The 22,432-nt window shown below is 40.0% G+C and overlaps 5 protein-coding genes across 6 annotated transcripts; 2 read left to right on the top strand and 3 right to left on the bottom strand.

The window, feature by feature from the left end:
• The first annotated feature begins 284 nt into the window (after positions 1-284).
• Positions 285-2,880, top strand: asgrl1 (asialoglycoprotein receptor-like 1). The gene is made up of 8 exons (XM_049578283.1): positions 285-352; positions 870-959; positions 1,046-1,129; positions 1,235-1,306; positions 1,404-1,451; positions 1,543-1,682; positions 1,966-2,081; positions 2,475-2,880. Exons 1-8 carry the CDS (start codon positions 304-306, stop codon positions 2,626-2,628), a joined length of 753 nt encoding a protein of 250 aa, XP_049434240.1. The 5' UTR covers positions 285-303; the 3' UTR covers positions 2,629-2,880.
• A 10-nt stretch (positions 2,881-2,890) lies between these two features.
• On the bottom strand, positions 2,891-5,160 carry pla2g1b (phospholipase A2, group IB (pancreas)). Its single transcript, XM_049578287.1, is given in 4 exon segments — positions 2,891-3,009; positions 3,212-3,345; positions 4,563-4,719; positions 4,859-5,160. Coding segments are annotated over 4 exon segments (459 nt in total). The 5' UTR covers positions 4,908-5,160.
• LOC125889965 (phospholipase A2-like) lies at positions 4,431-7,533 on the top strand. Of its 2 annotated transcripts, none has more exons than XM_049578285.1 (5): positions 4,431-4,458; positions 6,108-6,183; positions 6,353-6,509; positions 6,600-6,727; positions 7,361-7,533. In XM_049578285.1, the coding sequence occupies exons 2-5, from the start codon at positions 6,123-6,125 to the stop codon at positions 7,483-7,485; spliced, it is 471 nt and encodes a 156-aa protein (XP_049434242.1). In that variant the 5' UTR covers positions 4,431-4,458; positions 6,108-6,122; the 3' UTR covers positions 7,486-7,533. The 2 variants fall into 2 exon arrangements, with proteins under 2 accessions (XP_049434242.1, XP_049434243.1); XM_049578286.1 differs by having other exon boundaries at positions 4,449-4,458; positions 6,103-6,183.
• Positions 7,527-13,931, bottom strand: prkab1b (protein kinase, AMP-activated, beta 1 non-catalytic subunit, b). Its single transcript, XM_049578282.1, has 8 exons — positions 13,547-13,931; positions 13,203-13,350; positions 11,283-11,452; positions 11,095-11,188; positions 10,832-10,946; positions 8,935-9,068; positions 8,747-8,815; positions 7,527-8,310 (listed from the first exon to the last, which is right to left on the bottom strand). The coding sequence occupies exons 2-8, from the start codon at positions 13,347-13,349 to the stop codon at positions 8,233-8,235; spliced, it is 807 nt and encodes a 268-aa protein (XP_049434239.1). The 5' UTR covers position 13,350; positions 13,547-13,931; the 3' UTR covers positions 7,527-8,232.
• A 3,709-nt stretch (positions 13,932-17,640) lies between these two features.
• LOC125890313 (transmembrane protein 233) lies at positions 17,641-20,847 on the bottom strand. Its single transcript, XM_049578887.1, has 3 exons — positions 20,628-20,847; positions 19,540-19,674; positions 17,641-19,463 (listed from the first exon to the last, which is right to left on the bottom strand). Exons 1-3 carry the CDS (start codon positions 20,784-20,786, stop codon positions 19,452-19,454), a joined length of 306 nt encoding a protein of 101 aa, XP_049434844.1. The 5' UTR covers positions 20,787-20,847; the 3' UTR covers positions 17,641-19,451.
• Between the last annotated feature and the right edge of the window lie 1,585 nt (positions 20,848-22,432).

Here is a 22,432-nt window from a genome sequence, read left to right as displayed (position 1 = left end):
AGCAAGTTCTCACTTACTGACATTGGGGTAATTCAAAATGAGAATGATAATGAGAGGAAAAATTAATTTATGTAACAACTGTATCGCCCAAATATTCTTATTCTTTCCCCCTGTTGCCGACATGTCAGGTAAACATCTCACAAGTCATAGAGAATGAGCCAAGCTCTTACTTTCTGTGTCTGATCATGGGGCCACAGATAATGATAAATAATATTGGAATAATTGTAAGCACATTAAAATACACTTTCTGTAATTTAAATTCAGAAGTGTTCCTCTTTAAAGGGGAGGACTTTGTGTGATCTCATGGTCAGAGTCCAACCAGACAGATTCAGACTGATTCTGGATGATGAGGGTGAGTGATAACTGTCCACTTTGTTGCATATATTTGCTCCTGAAATTACTTTACCATTATTCTTTTCAACATTTATAGAAATAATTAACTGTATAGAAATGTGAATGAATCACTGTGTCATGCATGTACCAATAACATCATCAGTTATAAACTGTATAGTCAAAATGTCAATGAAAGCTATCATTTTTATCATAATTTAAATTTAGCAAAGCATTGAGTAAAATTGGCTGTATATATTTGAACATGTGTATAATACAGTATATAATATGGCAGAATTCTCTTTTATTTATTGAGCCGTTAATAGTTAACATATTCAGCTTGAGAACAAACAGGGGAGATTTAGTTGACCTCTCATTTGGAGAAAATCTTAAAATGACTATGGACTGAATGCTTTTATTATCAACTAGATTTTCTTCCAAATTGCAATCGACAGCAATATAGTGTTAAATATTTGTTTTACTGGTTTAAAAAGTAAAAAGAAAAAAAGGCTTTTCCAAGAGAATCTGCTCTGTTCCAGTAATGGAGTCTCAGTATCACCAGTTTGGATCGTCTGATAACAGCCCTGTCAGCCCTGTCCCCGGAGAGCTCAGAATGACTGCGCAAACTGGTACAACATGTACACATCTTTAATTTTGACTCAGTAACTTCAGATGTCAATTTAAACTATGAAAAACTGTCTGTTGGTGTTTGTAGGTATGAAGAGGATAGTGGTGTATGTCCTCTACGGAGTTGTGGTGCTGCTGCTGTTAATTCTGCTGATGGTCACTGGGGTAAAATGTACGACTCTAAATTCTCCAGTGAAGCTGATTCATTAATACAGTTTACATGCATAGCTAATTCATATTCTTTTTCTTATCATATATAATTTTTTGTGTCTCAAAGTTTCCCAGTTAAACAAGGAAGTCATTAATGTCAAACTCAGCCTGGAGAGGATCCATCTATCATCCAATTCAGGTCGGGAAATGGTCATCAGGTCTGAATTTAATGATGTACAACCTCAGTACAACTTTTCTAAAATAGCTGTTTTTATTTTGTGGCTTTTAAATTAAAGGTGCAACTTTGCCGGAGGTCCCCTTGCAGAAAATTGCCACAGTTAGTGGTAAAAACTGAATCCTTTCATACCAGTAAAATCAAAATTGAGTTTTTTTCCAACATCAGGCTCTCTGACATGTCAATCTTCATCAAAACAGGAACATGTAGAGAAGGATGGGTGTCTTTCCAAGGGGGCTGCTACTTTCTATCCACCACTGGCCTGATCTGGCACAGAGCAGAGACACAGTGCAAAACACTTGGAGGACACCTGCTGGTTCTGAATAATGTGGAGGAACTGGTGAGGTTTAAGTTTACACTAGTTTGGTTACATATAATTTAAGTGAAGCTGTCCATTTGCCCCCTGATTTAAAATAGTTTAAATAGCAGAGGACTTTTATTCTAAAACATGAAAATTTCCACAAGAAATTGGTGCTGGACAATTCACCAGAATGCAGAAAATTAAGTCTTTGATGCTCAAACTTTCACTGTGGGGGACCCCCAAATATTAAGACAAAACCTTTGCCCCTGCACAGAATGAATAAAGACCTCAAATAATAAAATTACTCTTTTTTTCCCCCCAGGACTTCATCTCACAAATAGTTGAAATCACACACAACTATTGGATTGGACTTGTGGAGCGAACACACGAGGGACACTGGAGCTGGGTGGATGGAACGGACTTCAATACAACCCCAAAGTAAGAGAAATGTGAAGGTGTATATATATATATATATGTACAGTTTACCTCCATGTCTGTGAAAACATACATGCTTCACATATTTTCAAGGTGGCCACCCAAGGTTAATGTTACCAGTTCAGTATTTGACCAAATATCTCTCCTTCTGTTCCTTAGTTATGACATTATGATGTCACAGTAAAGTTGACCTTAGCATATCAATTTCTAACTTCTAGCCGAAACCATGTTTGTGATGTCACAGTGACCTTGACCTTGACCTTTAACCAACAAATTCTAATTAGTTCATTCTTGAGTCCAAGTGGAGATTTTTTTTTTTTTTTGGTTTGATTTTTATATGTTTCACTATGTGTAACATCAGTTACGTCTCCTCTGCCCTCCCCTGTTTGTGTTCAGTTGGTGGGATGTTGGTCAGCCCGACAACTGGGACTACAGAGAGAACGGAGAGGACTGTGGGCAGATTCACGGTTTTGAAAGACGCATACGCAAGAAGTTGAACGATGCAGACTGCGGCCTGCAGTATCGATACATCTGTGAAATCAGGGCGTGAGAGACAGTGAACCTGTCTGAACCCTCACCAACATGCCAGGCCTGGTTTTTTGGAAAATAATGGGTCAAATTAAGACTGAATGATATAAATGATGTGTTTCAGAGCAATTTATTAATTTTGAATTTCACAAGAGATGAAGTTGCATATACAGTGCATTTGTGAGGTAATTGTTTGACAATGAAACAATAACTATGAATACAATGACACCTGTTAACTTTTAATAAAGACACTCTTCAGTGTGTTTCTCTCTGAGTCCGTTGGCTTATTTGCAGCGAGCTCTGGGAAGGTTTGCATTTTCTTCATTATAACCTGCCTTGGCGAAGCACATGGCTGCTTTCCTGTCACACTCACAGATGAACTTCTCACAGGGATCATTGTTATCTAAATGACAGAGACAGAGAGCAGCAGTAGAGTGAGATTGAACGGGGCCAACAGGAGAAAAAAAATGTATTAAGAATAATGGCGTAACAACATTGATATTGAACCTTGTGTGTTTTTCCAAATCTGCAACTTAACGTTGTGTATTTACTGGAAACTCAATATCTAAAAGTTGCTGTGTTTGGAAGAGTTGTTGAACACTCACTCTGGCAGGTGACGGTCTTGCTGGCCTCATCACACCTGTAGCTGTATAGTTCAGTGTAGGGGTTGTCCAAGATGGGCCAGCAGTCATCGTGCTGCATGGCGTCACTGTAGCACTGGTCGTGGACCTGACAGCATCTGCAACATACAAAAGCATTAAAAGGCAATTGCACCACCTTCCATACATCAAGATGAAGAAAGGCACCTACTTTATTGAGTTTCAGGAGATTTTGAATTTAACTAGGGCTGCAACTAATTATTATTTACAATATTGAGTCATTATTTAATTAATGGATTTACTGTTTAATCTACAAAATGTCAAAGAAAATTGAAAATGTCCACACAATTCCCAAGAGTCCAAGGTGATATCTTTGAATGTCTTTTTTTTTGTCCCAACAACAGACCAAAATATAAAGACATTAGGTTTAAAGGGACAGGTCACCCATAAATCAAAAATATATATTTCTCCTCTTACCTGTAGTGCTATTTATCAATGTAGATTATTTTGGTGTGAGTTGCAGAATGCTGACAATATCGTCCGTAGAGATGTCTGCCTTCTCTTTAATATAATGGAACTAGATACCACTTGGCATGTGGTGCTCAAAGCACCAAAAAATTACAATAAAAAAAAAGAAGAAATGTCTCTTTCCCAAAACCATGACCCAATTACTCAACATAATCCACGGACCTTGTTGTGAGCAGTTTCATGTAGGGACTATTTTCTTTCTACCATAAGCTGAATGCCGTCTAGTTCCATTAAATTCGAGAGAAGGCAGACATCTCTACAGCCCCTATCTCCAACACTCAGCAACCCACACCAAAACAATCTAGACTACTAGCTCTACAGGTAAGAGGGAAAATATGTATTTTTGATTTGTAGGTGAGCTGTCCCTTGTATATCATAAAGCAGCTTATATTCACATTTAAGAAACTGTAACCAATGAATCTTTGGACTTTTTGCATAAAAAATGGCCTGATTGTTTTAGAGATATCAAAATTGTTTATAATTTTTTGTCTATTGACTAACTGATTAATCAACTAAAACTTTCAACTCAAAGTTTTAATTAATCAAAACTGGTACCAGAGCTATTTCCTCCTGAAGAAACACTCCCGTGGAAAAAAAGGTGTGTCAGTGCTTTGAACAGCACAAACAAAATTCCATTCTCCTCCATTGTCTTGGAGTCAAGAGAAGATATTTCACAACCTTTGCACATAAAGCTGAAAAGGTCGCATGCCACAAAACTGCTCCAGGTAAGTCAGAAAATGTGCATTTTTTGAGTTGTGATTTGACTTTTTTAGTTGTACTGCACTTTGAGTTAGGGGACTTTCAGAACAGGAAACAACAACAAATACACCATCAGCAGTGTCATCTGTCAAGCTCATCCACAGGTGTGCCAGAGCCTCCCAGCCCACAGTAGCAGCCATAGTCAGCATAGTCCAGAAGCGGCCAGCTGTCAGGCACAGTGCAGAGGATCATCCCCCTGAACTGCCACACAGCTCGGTTACACAGCACTGGGAGACAAAATGGAGGCACATCAGACAATACCCACCTCAAAACTTTCATACAATCTTAACGTCCCTGATGCTGATTAATCAGACATGCAAAACTCTCAATGTCATCCATGGAGGTTTTCTAATTGTGAGTACTTACGCGCTGGGAGGCTGAGGAGCAGGACGAGCAGGGAGCGAGTCGCATGCATCTTGCTGGTGAAGACGTGGAGCGTCAAGCTAGAGCCTTATATTGACCCCTGACCTTGAGAGGTGGTCCTTTGTTGGCCAATTGCCAAGAGTCACCCAATCTCTTCCTCTATCCATTATGCAACATGTGTGCATATACTCATATGTAGAACATATACAACCAGTATACATACACAAACATATACACATATACACACAAACACACTAATGCTTTTTGCATGCATATTTGGTTCATTAGTTTTGTCCTGCTGTATCTTACATTGTTTTCATTTGTGTTAACATAAGACACTTGACACAGCTTGAGTAGGGTGCAGTGGAAAGTCGTGGGAACTCTGGCAAGTGCTAGCTGTTTGCACAGCTGTGAGATAGAAAGTTTTTAAATTCGACTTCTATTTAAAGACAGAAAAAAGCAAACCAGAGTGAGGACAGAGTGAACAGGAAGATGAGATCAAACAGATCAGGGAATGTTTAAGTAGGAAATTAAAAGAAAATAAGAAAAGATCAGAAGAAAATTGTAATACAACTACTGTCTAACCTGTGAGGGGTAAATAAATAAGTCCATGTCCACCTTATTATGTTGTGTTTCCCGTGGATATCTTATCTTATTTGCCCGAAAAGCTTCAGCTACTGATGATGAAAGTGAGACTTAGAGCTGCAACCTGAGCTGAACTTTAACCATATGTTCTATTAAAATATTACACAGTCTTACAGCTGTTGTTATAAGGTTTGGCATCAAACTGAGAAAAGCTGATTAACTATTAGACGGTCACTTAGGCCTTAACATGAACAAGATTTTGAAAATTATTATTACTGTATTGCCCATAAATGCATCGGGCCTAATTTATGATTGAACAGATGATGTGTAGTTCCATTTAATATCCTGCATGGCACGAGTGGAAGCTGTGGAATACACTGCATTTCTCTACAGTTTAATGAAAATATAGAATAAAGGTGATTTTGTTGCTTTTGAGTGCTTCTCCAAAGAGATAGCTTTGAAACCTTCAACTGACCAAACAGGCTGATTATGTGTTTTATTTGCAAATTGTCACACTTGTAATCGACGTTGGTAAATACGTGCTGAAGTAAACGGAATTCTCAAGATGAACTCCACCAACAAATACAGGACTTTGTTAAGTAACCCCTCCTTTAAAGCTCCCACCCTCTTATCTCTCTCTCTCTCACCTCCTGTCATATAAGAACAGGCTGCGCCAAAATTCATGTTTTTTCTGATGGTAACCATGAATCTGACTGCTCCTCTGCTGCTGCTGCTTCTCGCCGGTAAGACTGTCAATATGTGTCAGCCCTTAAAATTACACGTGTTGTAAATAGGTGCTGTTTGTGAAGTTATCTTTATTCCGACCCAGTGCTTCTCTATCAGTTTTGTATCATTGTTTTTAGGATACGTTCTTCTGATTTGTTTATCATGTGTTCTTACTGTCTTTAACAGCTTGTATGGCCAGTGGTGCGCTGCTGCCCAAGGCCTTATGGCAGTTTGGGAAGTTGATCCAATGCCCTCAGCCTGGCGTTAACCCTCTGAAGTACAACGATTACGGCTGCTGGTGTGGCTTTGGGGGGGTGGGAAGCCCTCTGGATGAAGTGGACATGTAGGATATGTTTGTGTTCCACTCACCATTTTAAAACAAATGAAACTTTGGGTAATCTCAAACATGCACCCTCTCCTTGTGTTTTCTCAGGTGCTGTAAAGTTCATGATAAATGCTATAGGGCGGCCAGAAAGGCTCCTGGATGCACGGCTATTGTTGACCTTCCCTATGTTCTTGTGTACGATTTCACCTGTTCAAATCAGCAGGTGACCTGCTCAGGTGAGACTGTGGCTAAACTAGGATGGTTTGACATATTTAGATATTACATTAGAATTATTTTCAATGACTTTCTGGTGAAATTCTACAGTGACACTGGTGAAAGTAAAGACAAAGAATTTTGTCCAGCTAAGAAACCCTGAGGACGTAAATCTAACACTGCCTCCACACACAAATGTGGCAGTGTTTTCTTCAAGGTGTGAAGTGTTCATGTAAGAGCACAAAGCAGTTTCACAGGCTCAGTTATAGTGATGAATTGAGTGCTATTTATAATTCTCAACTTTACAAACTTAAAAGCATTTTTGATTGAATGAAAACACAGCACTGTATGCAGACTGTAGTTTTAATGTGGATATAGCAAATTACCTAAGGCTGCTTTTGTGGCTCTGTGTGTAGCTACTGCATACAACAACTGTATTTACACAGCTATATATGGGTATTACACAGCCAGGGATTGAGGTATGATTCCTTGTTGGGAGCACACACACTATAAACAAATGCTCTCCTAGTGCTTCAGAGCACTTTCACACCGGCACTTACTGCTAGTAACCACACTGTTTTGTGCAAGCGTGCTTCATGCTTTGTTATTACTGAGCAACTATCTGTTCATTTCCTGATTCCACTCTGTCCCCGCAGCTACCAATGATAAGTGCCAGGCAGCCGTGTGTGAGTGCGATCGGGTGGCGGCTCACTGCTTTGCTCAAACCAAATACAACCCTGACAACAAGAACGTGGATCCCAAAGTCCAATGTGTCGACTGAGTTGTACAACTCACGCAAAAAAAAACACACAACAGAATGTCTGATTTTTGACATCTTTCTTGTCAACTTTTAATTTCTTTCTAATTTTTACACAAACCCAGATGTAAAAGGAGTTTGATTCTGTACAATGGCATCAGTTTGAAATAAAACATGCAAGTGAGATTCTCACCGGGAGGCTTTTAAGTTGAATTTCAACCTGTCTGTGTCCCCTTGTCTGTTTGTTCACGTATGGAGAGCTTGTCTAGCACAGATTACAGCTGTTCTTATCGCTCTTTTACACTTTAATATGTTACAGTTTCGTACAATTTCAGGTCACTTGCAAAGTGCAACATGCAAAGCAACACGGGGCTTTGGCTTTGCAAAGTTTGGACAGATTACCACTTATACATCATGTGTTTGGTCTCTCTTTCAACCAAAAAAATCTGCTGACACACCTAGAGTCACGTGAGGTTAGAATGAAAATATGTCTCTTGGAGCTTATGGTCGATACTGACTTTTCATAAGAAAAGAAGCGTTAGGGGTTGTAGTTACGCTTGAATCAAGAATTTACAAATGTTGTGCAGCAATTTAACTTTCAAACTGTTTCAGAACTTCAGCTTACAGTTTTGTAAAAAGACTTTGCGAGTTTTTTAAAATTGATATCAGGAAGATATTAAGGTGCCATCTTTACCAAAACAACCCCAGCAGCAGCTGTATACAACTACAGATGAGTTATTAGTATTTCAAAATAAGAGGCTGGATCCTGGATTATATTGGCTTGTAGAGAAGAGTGGTCACATACTTCTTTTTGTACCGGTGTGTTGCACTGAGAACCATCACCCCGTCCTAAAAGACAACGACAGGAAGAGCAATTGGATAAGGGTTTTCTGGATATCATTGGAAATTGTTGGAAATATTTTGATTACTGGCAATAAAAATGTGAGCTAAAATATTAACGTTTTGGATAATGACAGAAATACATAAAAAAAATGAGCTTCAGTGCAGAAAAAAAGGGAAATTACACGAAATGTTGGATTCATAAAGACACCAAAGTTTACAATGACATTACTGAGGATTTATGTCCTCTCAGAAGACAGCAGAAGCCATATAGATATCTGTTGTCCAACATTTCATGCATGTTCTATGTCATATGTTTGACCTGCAACACATAATGTGTACTGGATGTCCCGTTACGATGAACAGTGACACGTATTATACACGTATATGTTGCGACAGTTTGATGAAATTAGATATTTAGCCTATGTTACGGGGGCTTTGTTACCTTGATGGAGAGGGCGTACAGATGATTGAGCATCACATGGTTGGGCTCTGGAAGCAGTGTCGGGTCACACTGATGAAGATTCAGAGAGAGGATGTATTTGACTATTTTGCACGCTGTCAACAGGTTTTTAGAGTGCTGTGCACCAGAGAGAGACAAGCACATATTCCAGTGTCAAGCCTTGTACTTACAGAGATACCTGTGTCCTTGTTGAGTAGCACTTGCAGCAGGTGGGGAGGTAAGAAAGGAGGATGTTTGATTTTGTCCTCTGGCTTGGTCACATATGCATCTTGTAGGTAGGGGCCGGGAGGGGAACTGGACAAGTCTGGGAAAGAATGGATGTCACTGATAATTAAAATCTACTTAAAACATATAAGATATTATTTTTAAATGTTAAATGTTTAAGTTTAAGCTGGACTTTGATATTTTATGTTTTTGTGTCCAACTAATGGGAACAACAATTTTTGAAATTTGTGGGCTGCAGCTGGCAGCAGCAACAGGCTGCAATGTAATCTTTCAGGGCACATTCACACTGTCAAGTTATGTCTACTAAATGTGCTTTTTTGGAACTGACAGGCTCTAACTGTTATTCTAAAGCCCAGTTCAGACCAAAGGTTTGTGACGAGACGAGCTGAAACAGGCAACTACCTGCAAGGCACCGTTCTGTAACATTGTAAAAACCTGCCGGTTCACACCAGTGCAACCAGATGAGACAGTGTATCATCTCTATGCAACAACTCTCTGTGGTTCTGTTCTGATTTCCAGCTTTTCAGGCTTATTTTGCGTCTGAATATAATTTTTGTCTTCTTGAAATATGAATGAGGATATTGACAGTGAGATACTGGCTACAGTTGCATTTGTAGTAGTGATGGATGGCGATAATCCTAAACAAAATGAGCATCAGATGGACTGTATTCATAATAAATATGCCAAAATAATATTAATAACCAGCGCCAATTAATCAATTTATGACATAAGCACATACAGCGAGCAGCAGCAGCAGCCCACCATCTGAAACCAGCACACCGTAAGGATGAAAACAGAAGGCTCAGCAGGGATGGAGCACCTTTGGTATGAATTGGGCTTAAACGTCTGACATCTTATGGAAAGGATCCCTACAGAAACTTTTTGTGAAAGAGTGAGATCCTTTTTGTTAAACCAGAAACAACCCAGGGAGAGTATAGAGGCTGCATATTTTCACATCTAACTGGGTGAACTAAGGGTTTATTTTTTACTAGTCTCTATATACAGACTCTACATTCAGTGAATGTAGAGTCTGTAGGCAAACCCCGGAGATCTTGCCTCCGAAAGAAGAGCGGAAGAGCCCTGGTTTCTGGTTGTAGGCTGTTTGTATTCCGTGTGATATTGACCAATCACGTTTGAGCCGGCTGCAGTTGTTGTCAGGTTTGCCCATGCAGTGAACTACCAAGGCGGAACATAATTGGCGTCACTGCAAACTCTGAATCGATGGCAATGGTTCAGCATATTTACTTATACATAAACGGAAGTCCGAAACGGAAATTCGCCTCCTCCGCCCAAATCAAACCGGAATGTCAGCCATCTGCTGGAAGTCAGATGCCGAATACAGCCAATGGGTTCCGAGAATGATTTTTTACCAGACCAAAGTTAATGATTGTTGGATGGTTTTTGTGAGTTTTATCTTATTAATGTCAACTTTGAAATAGTGTGTGTGTGTGTGTGTGTGTGTGTGTTTTATGATAATAAAATCACTGTTTATTTAAATGGGGGTTTGTTGGGTTTTGTGATGGCCATTTTGGGGCTTTTTCTGGTAAAACAAAAAGGATCTTACTCTTCTATCTCTACAGGGGTCCTTTCCACAATGTTGTAGGACACTTTAATAACAACAATAATAACAACATCAAACAGGCACATTTAGTGGATGTAAATTAAGGGGGTCCAAGTTGAAAAACACCAAAGTTAGCCTTTGACTTAACTGCACTATAGGCGCTGGCTTCACTGCACCTGAATAATTCAGACAGCGTAACACAGGTCACTTGTTCTAATATGGCCTACATTCTAATATTAAAAGCGGATTAAAACACCTTTTGAACAATATTTGGCCAGTACCTGAGATATCTGCAGAATCCTCAGAGTCAATCCTGAGGGCATCAAAGACTTCAAAGTCAGTCCTCTTCACCTGGATGACATTATTAACTGTGCCAGTTTTAGCCGTCATCACAGCCTGGGAGAGTGCATAAAGAGAAATTTGATGCAGACAAAATTAGCCTATGTTAAAGGGCAATAAATACCAGTATATTGGTGATATATCATGTGTCATTATATATTATAAAAAAAGGCGAGTTAACTCTAAAACTTAAGATTTCACTCACCCCAGTAGGATCCAAAGTCCACTGACCGTCCACACAGAACTTATATTGGTGCTCTCCCTCCGGCAGGTCCACAATAGCCACAAAGTTTTTCACACTGGGTTTAAAAGACAACCATGTGTTACATCTCCATCAGTACATACAGATCAGGGGTTACAATCTTGCGAAGCATTCTGCACAGGTGAAACTACCTTCTGTTGAGAGGGATCTTGGTGGCCCAGTTGTTAAAAGATCCGGACACAAAGACTTCTTTGGCATTGCCCTGCCACCTGAACACAGTTGGTCTGGCCTGCATTGGACTTTTGCACTCACTCTCCAGGTCCTGCTGCCAGGCCAGAAATTCCTGCATTTCCTGTGGAACCTGGACAGCATGGTATCAGGGGATTGTTGCCATGTTAATGCGAGCACCTTCAGCCTCTAACTCTGTTACACAACACTTCCTGACTGAGCGGCCTGCTGAGAGGGAGCTGAAGATGGAGTCGACTGTTTAAGGTGTTTTTGAAAAATCTACAGTATGTTTTTTTACAACCTCTTTGATCTACGCTTCATTTTGTGCCTCCTCCTCAGAGGGGTTAATGAGAACAGACGTAACACAGCCTCTTGGACATTTTCGTATTTGGTTTCTGTCTGGAATTTTAGGTAAGTCGAATAAATCCAAATCTGTTCTGCTCATACAGAATATTTGGCCTTGTCTGCATCTATGACATACTTTGCACGTGCTGAAATTTTTACACATTTTTGTTAATATTCTCACATCCATTAAAATTGTATGGACTAAAAATGTCTGTACCATCGTACACCATGTGAAAATAATTTTCACACTGTATTTCAAATGTATATACATTTTTATATTACAGTTTTTATTTGTATAAAATCATTAAACATTTGTTTGGATGACTACAGCTATGTTCACAGCTCAAAAATGTGTGATATTTGTACTATCTAATATGTGAATATTTCAATTCTATTCAGAGGTGTGAGCTCAAGTCACGTTATGTTACGGAGCGCCAGTTGGAAAATATTATACTAAGAATGATTTTAATTGCAGTATGCACAACGTGTGGGTCAAAAATAACTTCCAACAAACCTGTTTTAGCAAATGAATACAAACTTTAAAAGCATTCAGGATTTTTGTAAATGTGATATATTATCACTCCATTGTTAAATTGGCATCACATTAGGTGAAGAGCACATTATGACTTGTTAAGAAGTTGAAACTCAAAGTTCAGGACCTGGGCCCTGAGTGCAAAGACTTGAGACTTAATTGTGACCTGGTCCCACCTCTGATTCTATTTGCTATACCTCATCAGTATTCCTAATTAGTTTCCTGAAGGAGAGTATAAACTGACCATACCAGTGTTGCTTTAGCATGGTTTTGCCATTTAGCAACAATTTGATATTACAGCTAACCACTGTCTGAAGAACAGTGTATATTTATTTCCTTCTTTTTGAAATGGAAATCAATTTGCAGAGACTTCAGACCTGCTTGAGATATGTTATCCATGACAAAAACACCTTTATTTTTAGCTTCATTAAAAGTGTGCACTATGCAAAGATGGGACTGTTTTGTAAACACCTCATTGTGATGATGTGATACTTCCTTGATACTGGTTTACCTGAGGCTTTACAGTTAGTTGTTGAACAGCAATATATTTACTGCAATGACTTAAAATGGAATTCTCCTCTTTCTAAAACCTATGTTTGCTCTGTTTGTTCTACATATTTGATTATCGTTACGACATAATGTATGACAAGAGAATGCCTGTTGGCAACTCGTCTCAAATTTCAGACAGCAGAGCTTCCTACCAGAACCTAAATGCACTGACAAAAAAAATTGTCCTTTTTTGGGATGCATCTCTCCCACAAGTTATTTTGAGCACAAAGTATTGCTTCAAGCCTGTAGGGCAAATAAAAATCTGTTAAATATTCAACCTAAATCCATGTATGGCATTTGTCACTTGCAAATTAATAATTAATGTGTAAAAGCATGCAGAACATTCATGTTATCTAATCCAATGTAATAGGATACTGCACAATATGGGTTTTATTTAAGTTATCAAACAGCTATGTGATCCCAAAACATGTGACCCAAGTCCTGGTTGTAGTTATACCTTTGCATCGTCTCTCTGGAAAAGGTCAGCGTCCTCTGTGCTGTCCATCAGGATGTTGGGACGAGCCTCTTTCCCTCCATGCTGTCCATCTCTGTATGACCTCTCACCCTGGCTCCCGCTGGACCTGTCACTGCTGCTGTTCCCCATCCTGCAAGACACACATCAGGATACAGTCAGCATCTCTGTATGACCAGGAGCCCTGCAGTGATGTCTGGCTGACCACCAGGGGTCCTTCAGCCAAATGACCCCTGGAAAAATGAGTTACCCAGCATACTCGGCTGGTGATTGTTCACAGGTTTCATTATATCTACCACAGCCAGCAACACGAGAACACAAACACCCACCTTAGCCTTCACAGATGATTGATGTTTGATTGGGTGTTATCAATCGGTGGTCCCTGCTCTCGTGTACATCTGTTTGTGGGCTCTGACTGTAAAAACGTCTGGAGCTCGGATCGTTTTTGTTTCCGTCTTTGAGGTGCAGAAGTTTTCCTCTCGAAGTGAAAACACCACCATGAGGCGGAGCTGTGTTCACGGTCCCGCGGAACAACAACAGGCGAGCGGACACTGGTGTTTCCTTTGTGCTCTTTCTGTTTCCTCTTTTCTAGCGCTATTTCTGTTTCTAATTGCCTGACTTCAGCTGTACCTTGAGTATTTTCGCCATTTGGGGAAAACCTCAGTGTGTGTGAGTGTGTGCAGTGCAGAAAACACACCTCTTCCGCCTCCTGTGCTCGAGCTCACAGAGGGTTAAAGTTTAACCCGATTGTTGCCAAATATTTCTCGATAACATTAGCATGATTTAAAAAAAAAAAAAAAAAAAAGTTTTAATTACACGATAAGCGCCAAGGTGTCAGTAATCTGGGTGATTATTAATAATTATTCCTATTACATTTACAGCATGGCCCTCAGGCTATACATGAGAAAGGCAGAGAAACATGCTCAGCTGTAGACAAGCAGATACAAACAATCATAACTGGTTTATTTCTGAAAGCATCAAAGGAATAATGAAAAACAAAAGATACATATAAACACACACTTAAAAATATCCTTGCAAATATTTCAAAATGGACCCAGCTGGCACAGGACCAACCCTCAACAGTGAAATGTGCTTGAGCCAGTTGTTGTTTCATCATTAAAACAACATTGGAACAACGTTTCATTCAGATGGCTGTAAAAAGGTCAACAAAATTCTCATAAATCAACATTGAAATTTCAGAAAGATCTGTTTCAGTGTTGAAACAATGTTTAAAGTCTATGGGACAACACTGAAATAACATTGCAAAATCAATGTTGATTCATCTTTCAGAATCAAACATAATTAAAAAGTGATTTAACCATAATGTATTGTTGATTCAACAGTGAATAAACATGAGGATGCCAGCTGGGGAGTAGCCTACATTAATTATCCCCAAGGTCCCCCCAAAGGGTCACACAACAGCTAAGGGTGAGACAATTAAAGTTGCAGTCAGCAGTTATAATCTAATACACTCTTTGTTAACAAACCGGACTTTCACCTTGGAGCCCGCTGTTTGCTTCCTGTGTAAATGTTAAGCCAAACCATGACTCTCTCTAAACCAAACCACGTATTTGTTGCACAAGAAAATAAATGTAAATATGTGGTGTTTTACTGAAGTTGAAAGTTTATTTTGAAAAAGACTTCATGCATCTAACAAGCAGAAACGTTTCACATTTCCTGTGAAAACAGAAGTGTACACTGAAAAGACACGACGCATTTAACAAGAATTGAACGTCAACAACAGATGCAGGAGGATACCTAGCATGTCATATGTAAACGAGAAAGTCCACTGACAAAACGGTGATAAGTTGGGATGAGAACACATTGATAACTCGCCTGTTCACATTTTATTAAGGCTTAATTGATACATAATTAAGTGACAGGCTGTCTGAAAGGTGTCACCTCAGGTTGCCAGTCAGATCCATCACTCGCTCCTCTTTGCTGTCCAAATACCTCTGGCTCCAAAAAAGATAAGATGGCGATGGCCAAAATTCTGAACTCAAATCTTCAAAATGGCAGTCCACAACCCAATGGGTGATGTCACAGTCGTTACATCCATTATCTTATCCATTATCTTATACAGTCTATGGGTCTAATAGATGTCCATTCTGTGTGTTTGCTATAAAAAAAAAGCAATCTGGTGTTCATACACAGCCCTGGCTCTGTAAATATGGAACAAACAACACAACAGTATTCCAACCAATCAGCACCAGGGGGTGTTTGTGCTAGTTAGTCTTGCTCACCAGACCTTTCTCAAGAAAAGAAAGGTCTGGCTGGGCTGACTCTCACTTTAAGATTGGAGAAAAAACGCTCTGGCTGCTTGTATTTCTTTCAACCAATCACAATCGTTCTGGACGGTGCCACAGCAACGGTGTGCTTGCAAAAATATTGCGGGGGGGGCAGGTTTTGGTGTAACATGCCCACAAAAATATCGCCTACAGGACGTGAACCATGGCAGAAAAATGGCTACAAACCAAACACCGCAAACACCGCAAAAGTTAGTAAAGGACGTGTTGAAAACTGCTACACAACCGGAGGTGGTAGGTGGGACTTCAGCAGGTGGCTCGTTCCGCCCAATGAGAGGCTGATCTATGCAGCGAACTTCCGCCCACTCAGACTAGTGCTAGTAGACAGGATAGGAGAAAGGCCATGGATGAGGGGCAGTTAAAACAGAGCTTCCGAAGGAGCACTGATGGCAGAGGTGTATTTGTTTAGGTGTTAAGTTCAGATATCAACATCTTTCTCCTGAATCACTGTCTCCACCTTTAACACCTCTAATCTTTGCATTCTTTCATGTGCAGTGCTGGATAATACGACACCTTTAGGCTTCTAAAAATGATTAAGATACTTTTACTTTTTGCTTGGACTTGTTCCTAACCCGCTGACATGGCAGTTGTTGACAATGTGTAACAAATAGACAATGCTTCATTTTAAGGGGTCACAGCCTAGATGACATTCTATCAGAATAATTTGTGGCCAGATGTTTTGGGGTGATTTTAAATGCGCCCTTGAAATTAAAAAAACTTAAAGTATTTGGGCTCATAGATTTCTGATTTTTTAAATGTATTTTTGTATGATTTACAGTGAGAGGCCTGTAAAGCAGACAGTAACAGTCAGTATATCCTTCTAAGATGTGTGCTGCTCAGTGGGAGTGCGCCTTTGTGCCATATCACACTGATTTCTCTGAGATGTTCTCACGGCTCTCCTGTTTCATGTGATTCACAAGTGTAAAGCCTGTAACTGTACAAGCTAACAATAAAAACAAAGAGTCAGCAGTATTAACGTGTTAAGAAAGGTCACAGTTTTCCTCCTCTCAGGGTTGGAGAGTAGAGCTACAGTATCTGGTTATTATTACTAGTAATAATGGTGTTATGATGACTTCTAACCCCTTAACATCTATTTCCACTTTTACTTTCACTGAAGTAGATTTCAAGTTGAAAAATTAAAATCTTATTCCCCACTGTCTGACAGCATCCAGTATATTCTATATCAGCGTCCAACCCCTAATTGAAGCCACTAAATGTTTGCACTGAGTGATTTAAATACTAGACTCCATGTTTTTGATGGCTACACGATTCCATCAAAACATATTCTAGTTGTTTTGTGTATCATTTTACTAATATCCCTAGATGACATATTTGTTTTCTTTGAAAAACCTGGGAGTTTTACATAAAGTTAGTTGGGTTGTTTGAACAATGTTTGGCTTGGAGAAACTTAACTGTCAGTGGGGTTTAAGATAAGAAAAGACAAGACGAGACAACAAGACGAGATGAGATAAAATAAGCTTAGGTAAGATAAGATAAGATGAGATCTCCCTTAGGAGTAATTTGTCTTGGACATTTAACAGAACACAAGTGTTACGGCCGCACACATGTAAAATCAAACTACAAGTAACATATAGTATCAACCCCCGAGATCCATACACCCTAAGAGTATTGCACAGTGCTCTACCTGAAGTATTACATAACAGTCCTATACAAAATTAGTGCCCTCCACAAAGGGATTGCACCGATTTTCTTAACATTTAGGATCAGGTTATGCACCTCACACCACTGCACAACTTCTATTATCGCCCACTTGTATACAGCAATACCTGAGTCTGTTGTCAGTAGACTCTGTATGGCTGTGTCACTGGAGAAATTAATAATATAGTTGTTTGGTTACTGAATTCTGCAGTCATTTTTATATAATGTGAAAAGAAGGGGAGAGTGTACGCAGCCCTGAGGAGCCCCAGTATTTATCACTTGTATGTCAGAGAGAGTTGAGTTAACTTTCATCTGTTGCTTCCTACCTGTGAGAAATGCAAAGTACCACCTGATTATGTAGGGGTTCACCTCCATCTGTGTCAACTTATTTCACAGTATCTGAGGGAGTATAGTAGTAAATGCAGAGCTGAAATCCATAAACAAAAGTCTAGCATATGTGATGGGATTTTCAAGGTGTGATTTTCATCCTTGTACACAGATTGGTAGGGGTCTAAGAGATGTGCAGCACCTCATAGATTCCATACCATGATGCGTTCAAGTGCCTTCATCACTATGGATGTTAATGCAACCAGTCTAGAAGTTTTTTTTAAGTTTTTTTTAAGTCCCAAATAAAGCCAAGGAGATGTGCTTCTTCAGCTGGTGTCCATCTTCAAGTTCTTGAGTTGCGGTGGTGACCTTCGGGCCACAACTCCAAGCAACAACCCCAGCAAAGGAGACTTTGAATGTCTGATTCTCTGTACTGAGCCTTTCCCAGAATGCAAAAAAAAAAGTTCATCTGGTGACAGCTGATGGTTTGGCAGGAAGCGTTCTCTGCTTGACGCTTACAGTTTATCCTTTCTAAATTTTTTGGGCTTTACCACAGTCATCTAACAGCTTTCCCTGTTGTTTCATCCAGCTCACTCGCAGGTGGTAATCAGTTGACAGGTCTGTTCCTTCTTTCACACGAGTGTTCCAGACAGATGGATGCAGTTCACAGTGCAACCTAAAAGGGTGACCATCAGTTTTTGGGCAAAAGTATTCTGGTACCATATACATTTATGGACTGTTTTAAACATTAAACATGTGGGTATCCACCAGAGAGGCAGGGTGCACTTTTTGCTATTGGTGAAGACTGCTTCTTGGCCGTTCAGAGTTCACCTAGTTGAACTCCATGCATTGCAAAGATGGACATTTGCTTTGCCACCGGTAGAGAATGTCTTACTTGCCCCATTGCTGATACAGCAGGCAAATATTCACCGTTGCCTTTTATCATGTGTGACAGTGCCCTAAAACGTGAAGGTTCCACAAGTTGAGATACATCTGCCAGAGCAAAAAATAAAACATGAGCTTGCAAATTTGTCCAGGCTAGTTTTCAGGTACTGACCACAACAATAACAGATGAAAAGATGGATCAGACCCTTTTAGCGCAGATGCTTTCAGGATTATGGGGTTAAACTTAATGCCTTGATAAGTCGCCAATTAAACTTTTATTTTCTCTGTAATTGGTGTGCTGAATCACAGCACAGCCTGAAGATTATATTATCTTATTTTTAGCGTTGTAACTGTGATAATATTACATATCAGGGTACATGATCCCTCAGACTCATTAAACTGCAACAGGTGTCAAAGATAGGCGGGAACTGTGGCCAGTTGGTCAAGCAGAGAGGGTATCATGAAAGCCACCCACTACTATTGGGGAGTATGTTCCCATATTGTAGCTTTATCATACTATTGCTTCTACCAATACTGGATGTTATTATATTGCAGAAATATTGATTGTGTCAGTGTTGGAAATACACAGTTTGGTCAGCTTAGCAGAACTTTGTTTAACATAAAACTTTTAATTTGACATTTTTATGCCGACAACTTGTTAAGGAGAGCAGTTCGATGTGCCAATATTAAATCACAGTAATCAGTTATCAATAGGTACAGTAATCAATAAGATATAATGGAAATGTGACACAGTCCATTATAGGTCTTTAGTTACAGAGCAGCACCACGTTTCATCAGTGGAAGTGCTGGTAGGGTCCTGTGCATAATCATTCCTTTCACCTTACACTTACAAAAACTGTAAAAAGTGTCCTTGCGATATCATTTACACAACAGCTGAAACAAAGATGTCTCCAGCAGTACAGTAAGTCTCTGCCAGCTCTTGCACAACCTCCAGAGCTGTTGATGACAGAAGCCAAGCAGAGCTCCTTTGCATCCCGTGGAGCTGATCTCTCCAGCACCTCTTCTCCACTTCCACCTCCTCTTCCTCCTCAAGAGGTCACACCACATGCTGTGGAGGGAAAAGACACTTGAAATCTTTCTATCCTTCTGTTAAATTTTGCATTATATATGTGCTGCATTCATACCGTGGTAAAGTGTACAACGGTGTAGGCAGTGATGATCACAAAGCCAATGACAAAGGAAATGATCCCGAGGTGGAGAGCTTTCCGACCCAGACGCTTGGAGCCATCGTAGTCCTCTTCGTCGTAGCTCTTTTGGGACTGAAACGAAAATTCAAGGTTCTTTAGACAGGCATGTGCTGCAGAGGAAACTAGTCCCACCCTGTGTGTCAATAAGGTAATGAGCCCCATAGTAGCATGTGTCTTTCATATAGAGAGGAAATCATTCCCTGCCACGCTTTGCATTTAAATGTGTCTCCCTGCACCTGCCTTTCTTGTTATCTCTAATTCATCTGTAGTGCAGCCAGTGGTCTTAGACATGATAAACAGTGGATTGCTGTGCCTTCATACCTCATCTTATTACTCACAGCTACAGCGATACAACAGCTGCTGTTGGCATGTCGACTCAATACAACTCTGTCCTCAGCTCAAAGACTTGAGACAAATGCATTACCCCTACCTAAGGCTCAAACTTATTTAAACTTGTGGCTTCATGACAAATGGGGATTATTTATCAAAGATTTTCCTCTCACTGAAACACAGATGGCGTACATTCATTGTGTAGAACATCAAGCAGTTATAAACATGGTTTGACACTTGGATAGTACATAAAATGAAAGTATATTTGATCTGAGCACACATCAGTAGAAGCATTTGTTAATTAAACAAACGGGCAGCTCAGAGAAGTGAAGAGGCTATTTCTGTATCTCTTCATATGAAGTCAACTATAAGTTATTTGTAACATTACACAGCTTGTTTACTGCTCAAGCAAAAGACAGACAAGTCATATAAATGGCAATTAAGAGTAGGCTACCGTATATCCAGCCATGTCGTTACCATCATCCCTTCATGTCCTCTGTGTGTTTTCCCACCACCAGCACTCTGATTTCTAATCTATGTATCCATATGATGTGACACATGTTGAATGAACTCTATGCCTGTAAATATCTAAACCTCATAAAAACATCACTTAAATTATCTCATGCTGTAACAATTTAAAAATAGGAAACAATCGTGTCCAGAAACCCTCAGACTCCAAACAGTGTAGAACTCACCAGCAAAGAGAAAACCAACGCCACAATATTGATGGGCCATGCAGGGCAGAAACAGGTGAACATGGTGAGACAGAGATAGTTCCTCAGAGGTGGGATCTCCTGAGCCTCCCCGTATTTCAGGTGGTCAGCGCTCCCGTTAAGCGAGGACTTGGTGGTCATGACTGGCTGCCGTCCCCCGAGACAGTAAAAGCAGAGAGGTGAGGCACAGAGCTGAGACACTGTGAGGGCGGAGGAAGAGGAGGCGAGGGAGGGGAGGCAGCAGAGCAGTGATGATGGAAGAGAGAAATCAGCCAGCAGAGAGATATGAGAGGGAATCAGAGGAAGGCTGCTGAGAAGTCTGAAGACTCAGGCCAGCAGACAGACTGACTGATTAGAAACTGTGTCAGGAAAAGGAAGACTTTACACTATTTATTTATTTTGGTTTGTTTGTTTTACTTAGAAGAGGAGAGATTAATTTAGTTTAAAATTTATAGTAACTTAATAAAATGTATATTCATTTAGTACACTTTTTTAAATTGTCACAAATTATTAGTATTTTCAAAGAACATGTATAGCAATTTTGTACAAATTTGTATTTCATTTAAATTAATTCAATACACATTTGTAGTAATTTAGCACAAATTTATAGCAATTTAGTACAAAATGAGTGGTAATTTATCAGAACTTTAGTACAATTAGAGAATACATTAGAATAACATCACTGTTGTTCTCTTTCAGTGCACATAAGGTTATACAATTAAACAAAACAGCAAAAATCAGCAGTTGTTAAAGCCTGGGTAGGCAGTTTAATCGGGCATCATTGGGCCAAAATCCCATCATAAACTCTGAGCTAATTTAAGTGCAATGACAGAACACGTGAGTTCTTCCCCTCCCCATGGCTCTATTTTCAGGCTTTAGAAAATCTTGGCTGTGACACCAGACTTTGGCAAATTACAAGTCATTTCAGACAGAGAAATATGTTGCTAATAGTCTAGTGTTCTGCTATCCAGAGCCAAGCGCTAATTGCTGTGGCTTCATGCTCATGTTTATGTAGCTAACTTTAGCTAGACCCTTGAATCACAGGGTGACTTCAGCCTCACTCCCCACTGCTACAGACCACCTCGCTGGGAGGAGAGCAGGCAGCAGCTCTGGAGACGGACCCCAAATCAGCAGCTGGTCGTGGCCGTAGCAACCAGTGCAAACCCCAGCTCTGTGGGAGTGGACAGGCCAGACGGTTACAGCCGCTGACTGACAGACCAAGCTGCTGCCAGCTCTCGTCCCGGGGAAGCAGTCCACAGCAGTGGGGAGCAAGGTGAGGAGCCAGTGGCTTAGCTTGCTAATTCTTGTTTCACTTGTGGTCTACTAAGCAGAGAGACAAAGATCAGGGCAAGGAGGTTCTGAGTGAATGAGCTGTGTGCAGCTCTACAATGAAACTGATTTAAAAAATTAATGTATGGCTATACTGGGTCCCGGTATGAAGCATGAGCATATCATCGACTGTAAAGGTAATGGAATTAGCTACTGTGATGTCACATACTGGTCAGTGGACTCCCGCTTTAAAGCCTTGAGTTCGGCATTTTGGCCGTTGCCATTCTGTTTTTTTGGAGCAAGAGGTGACTGTATGTGGATGAGAAGCTGGTGCAGTGGAGGAGCAAAGGGTGGATCTTACTAAGAGGGTGAGGACACTTTCATTAGACATCCTGTCACTCAAAATGCCCCCCCTCTAATTAAGGGTAACTTTAAGCCCTAATAAAATGTAAACGGGTGAGTTACTAATATATAAAAATTCAGCCCTGGTAAAGTTGTCATGAATGTTTAAATTAGCT

This window comes from Epinephelus fuscoguttatus, linkage group LG6, assembly GCF_011397635.1.
Source record: "Epinephelus fuscoguttatus linkage group LG6, E.fuscoguttatus.final_Chr_v1".
Taxonomy (NCBI): Eukaryota; Metazoa; Chordata; class Actinopteri; order Perciformes; family Serranidae; genus Epinephelus; species Epinephelus fuscoguttatus.
Note: the sequence above shows the minus strand (reverse complement) of the source record. Positions and strands in the feature narration are given on the sequence as shown.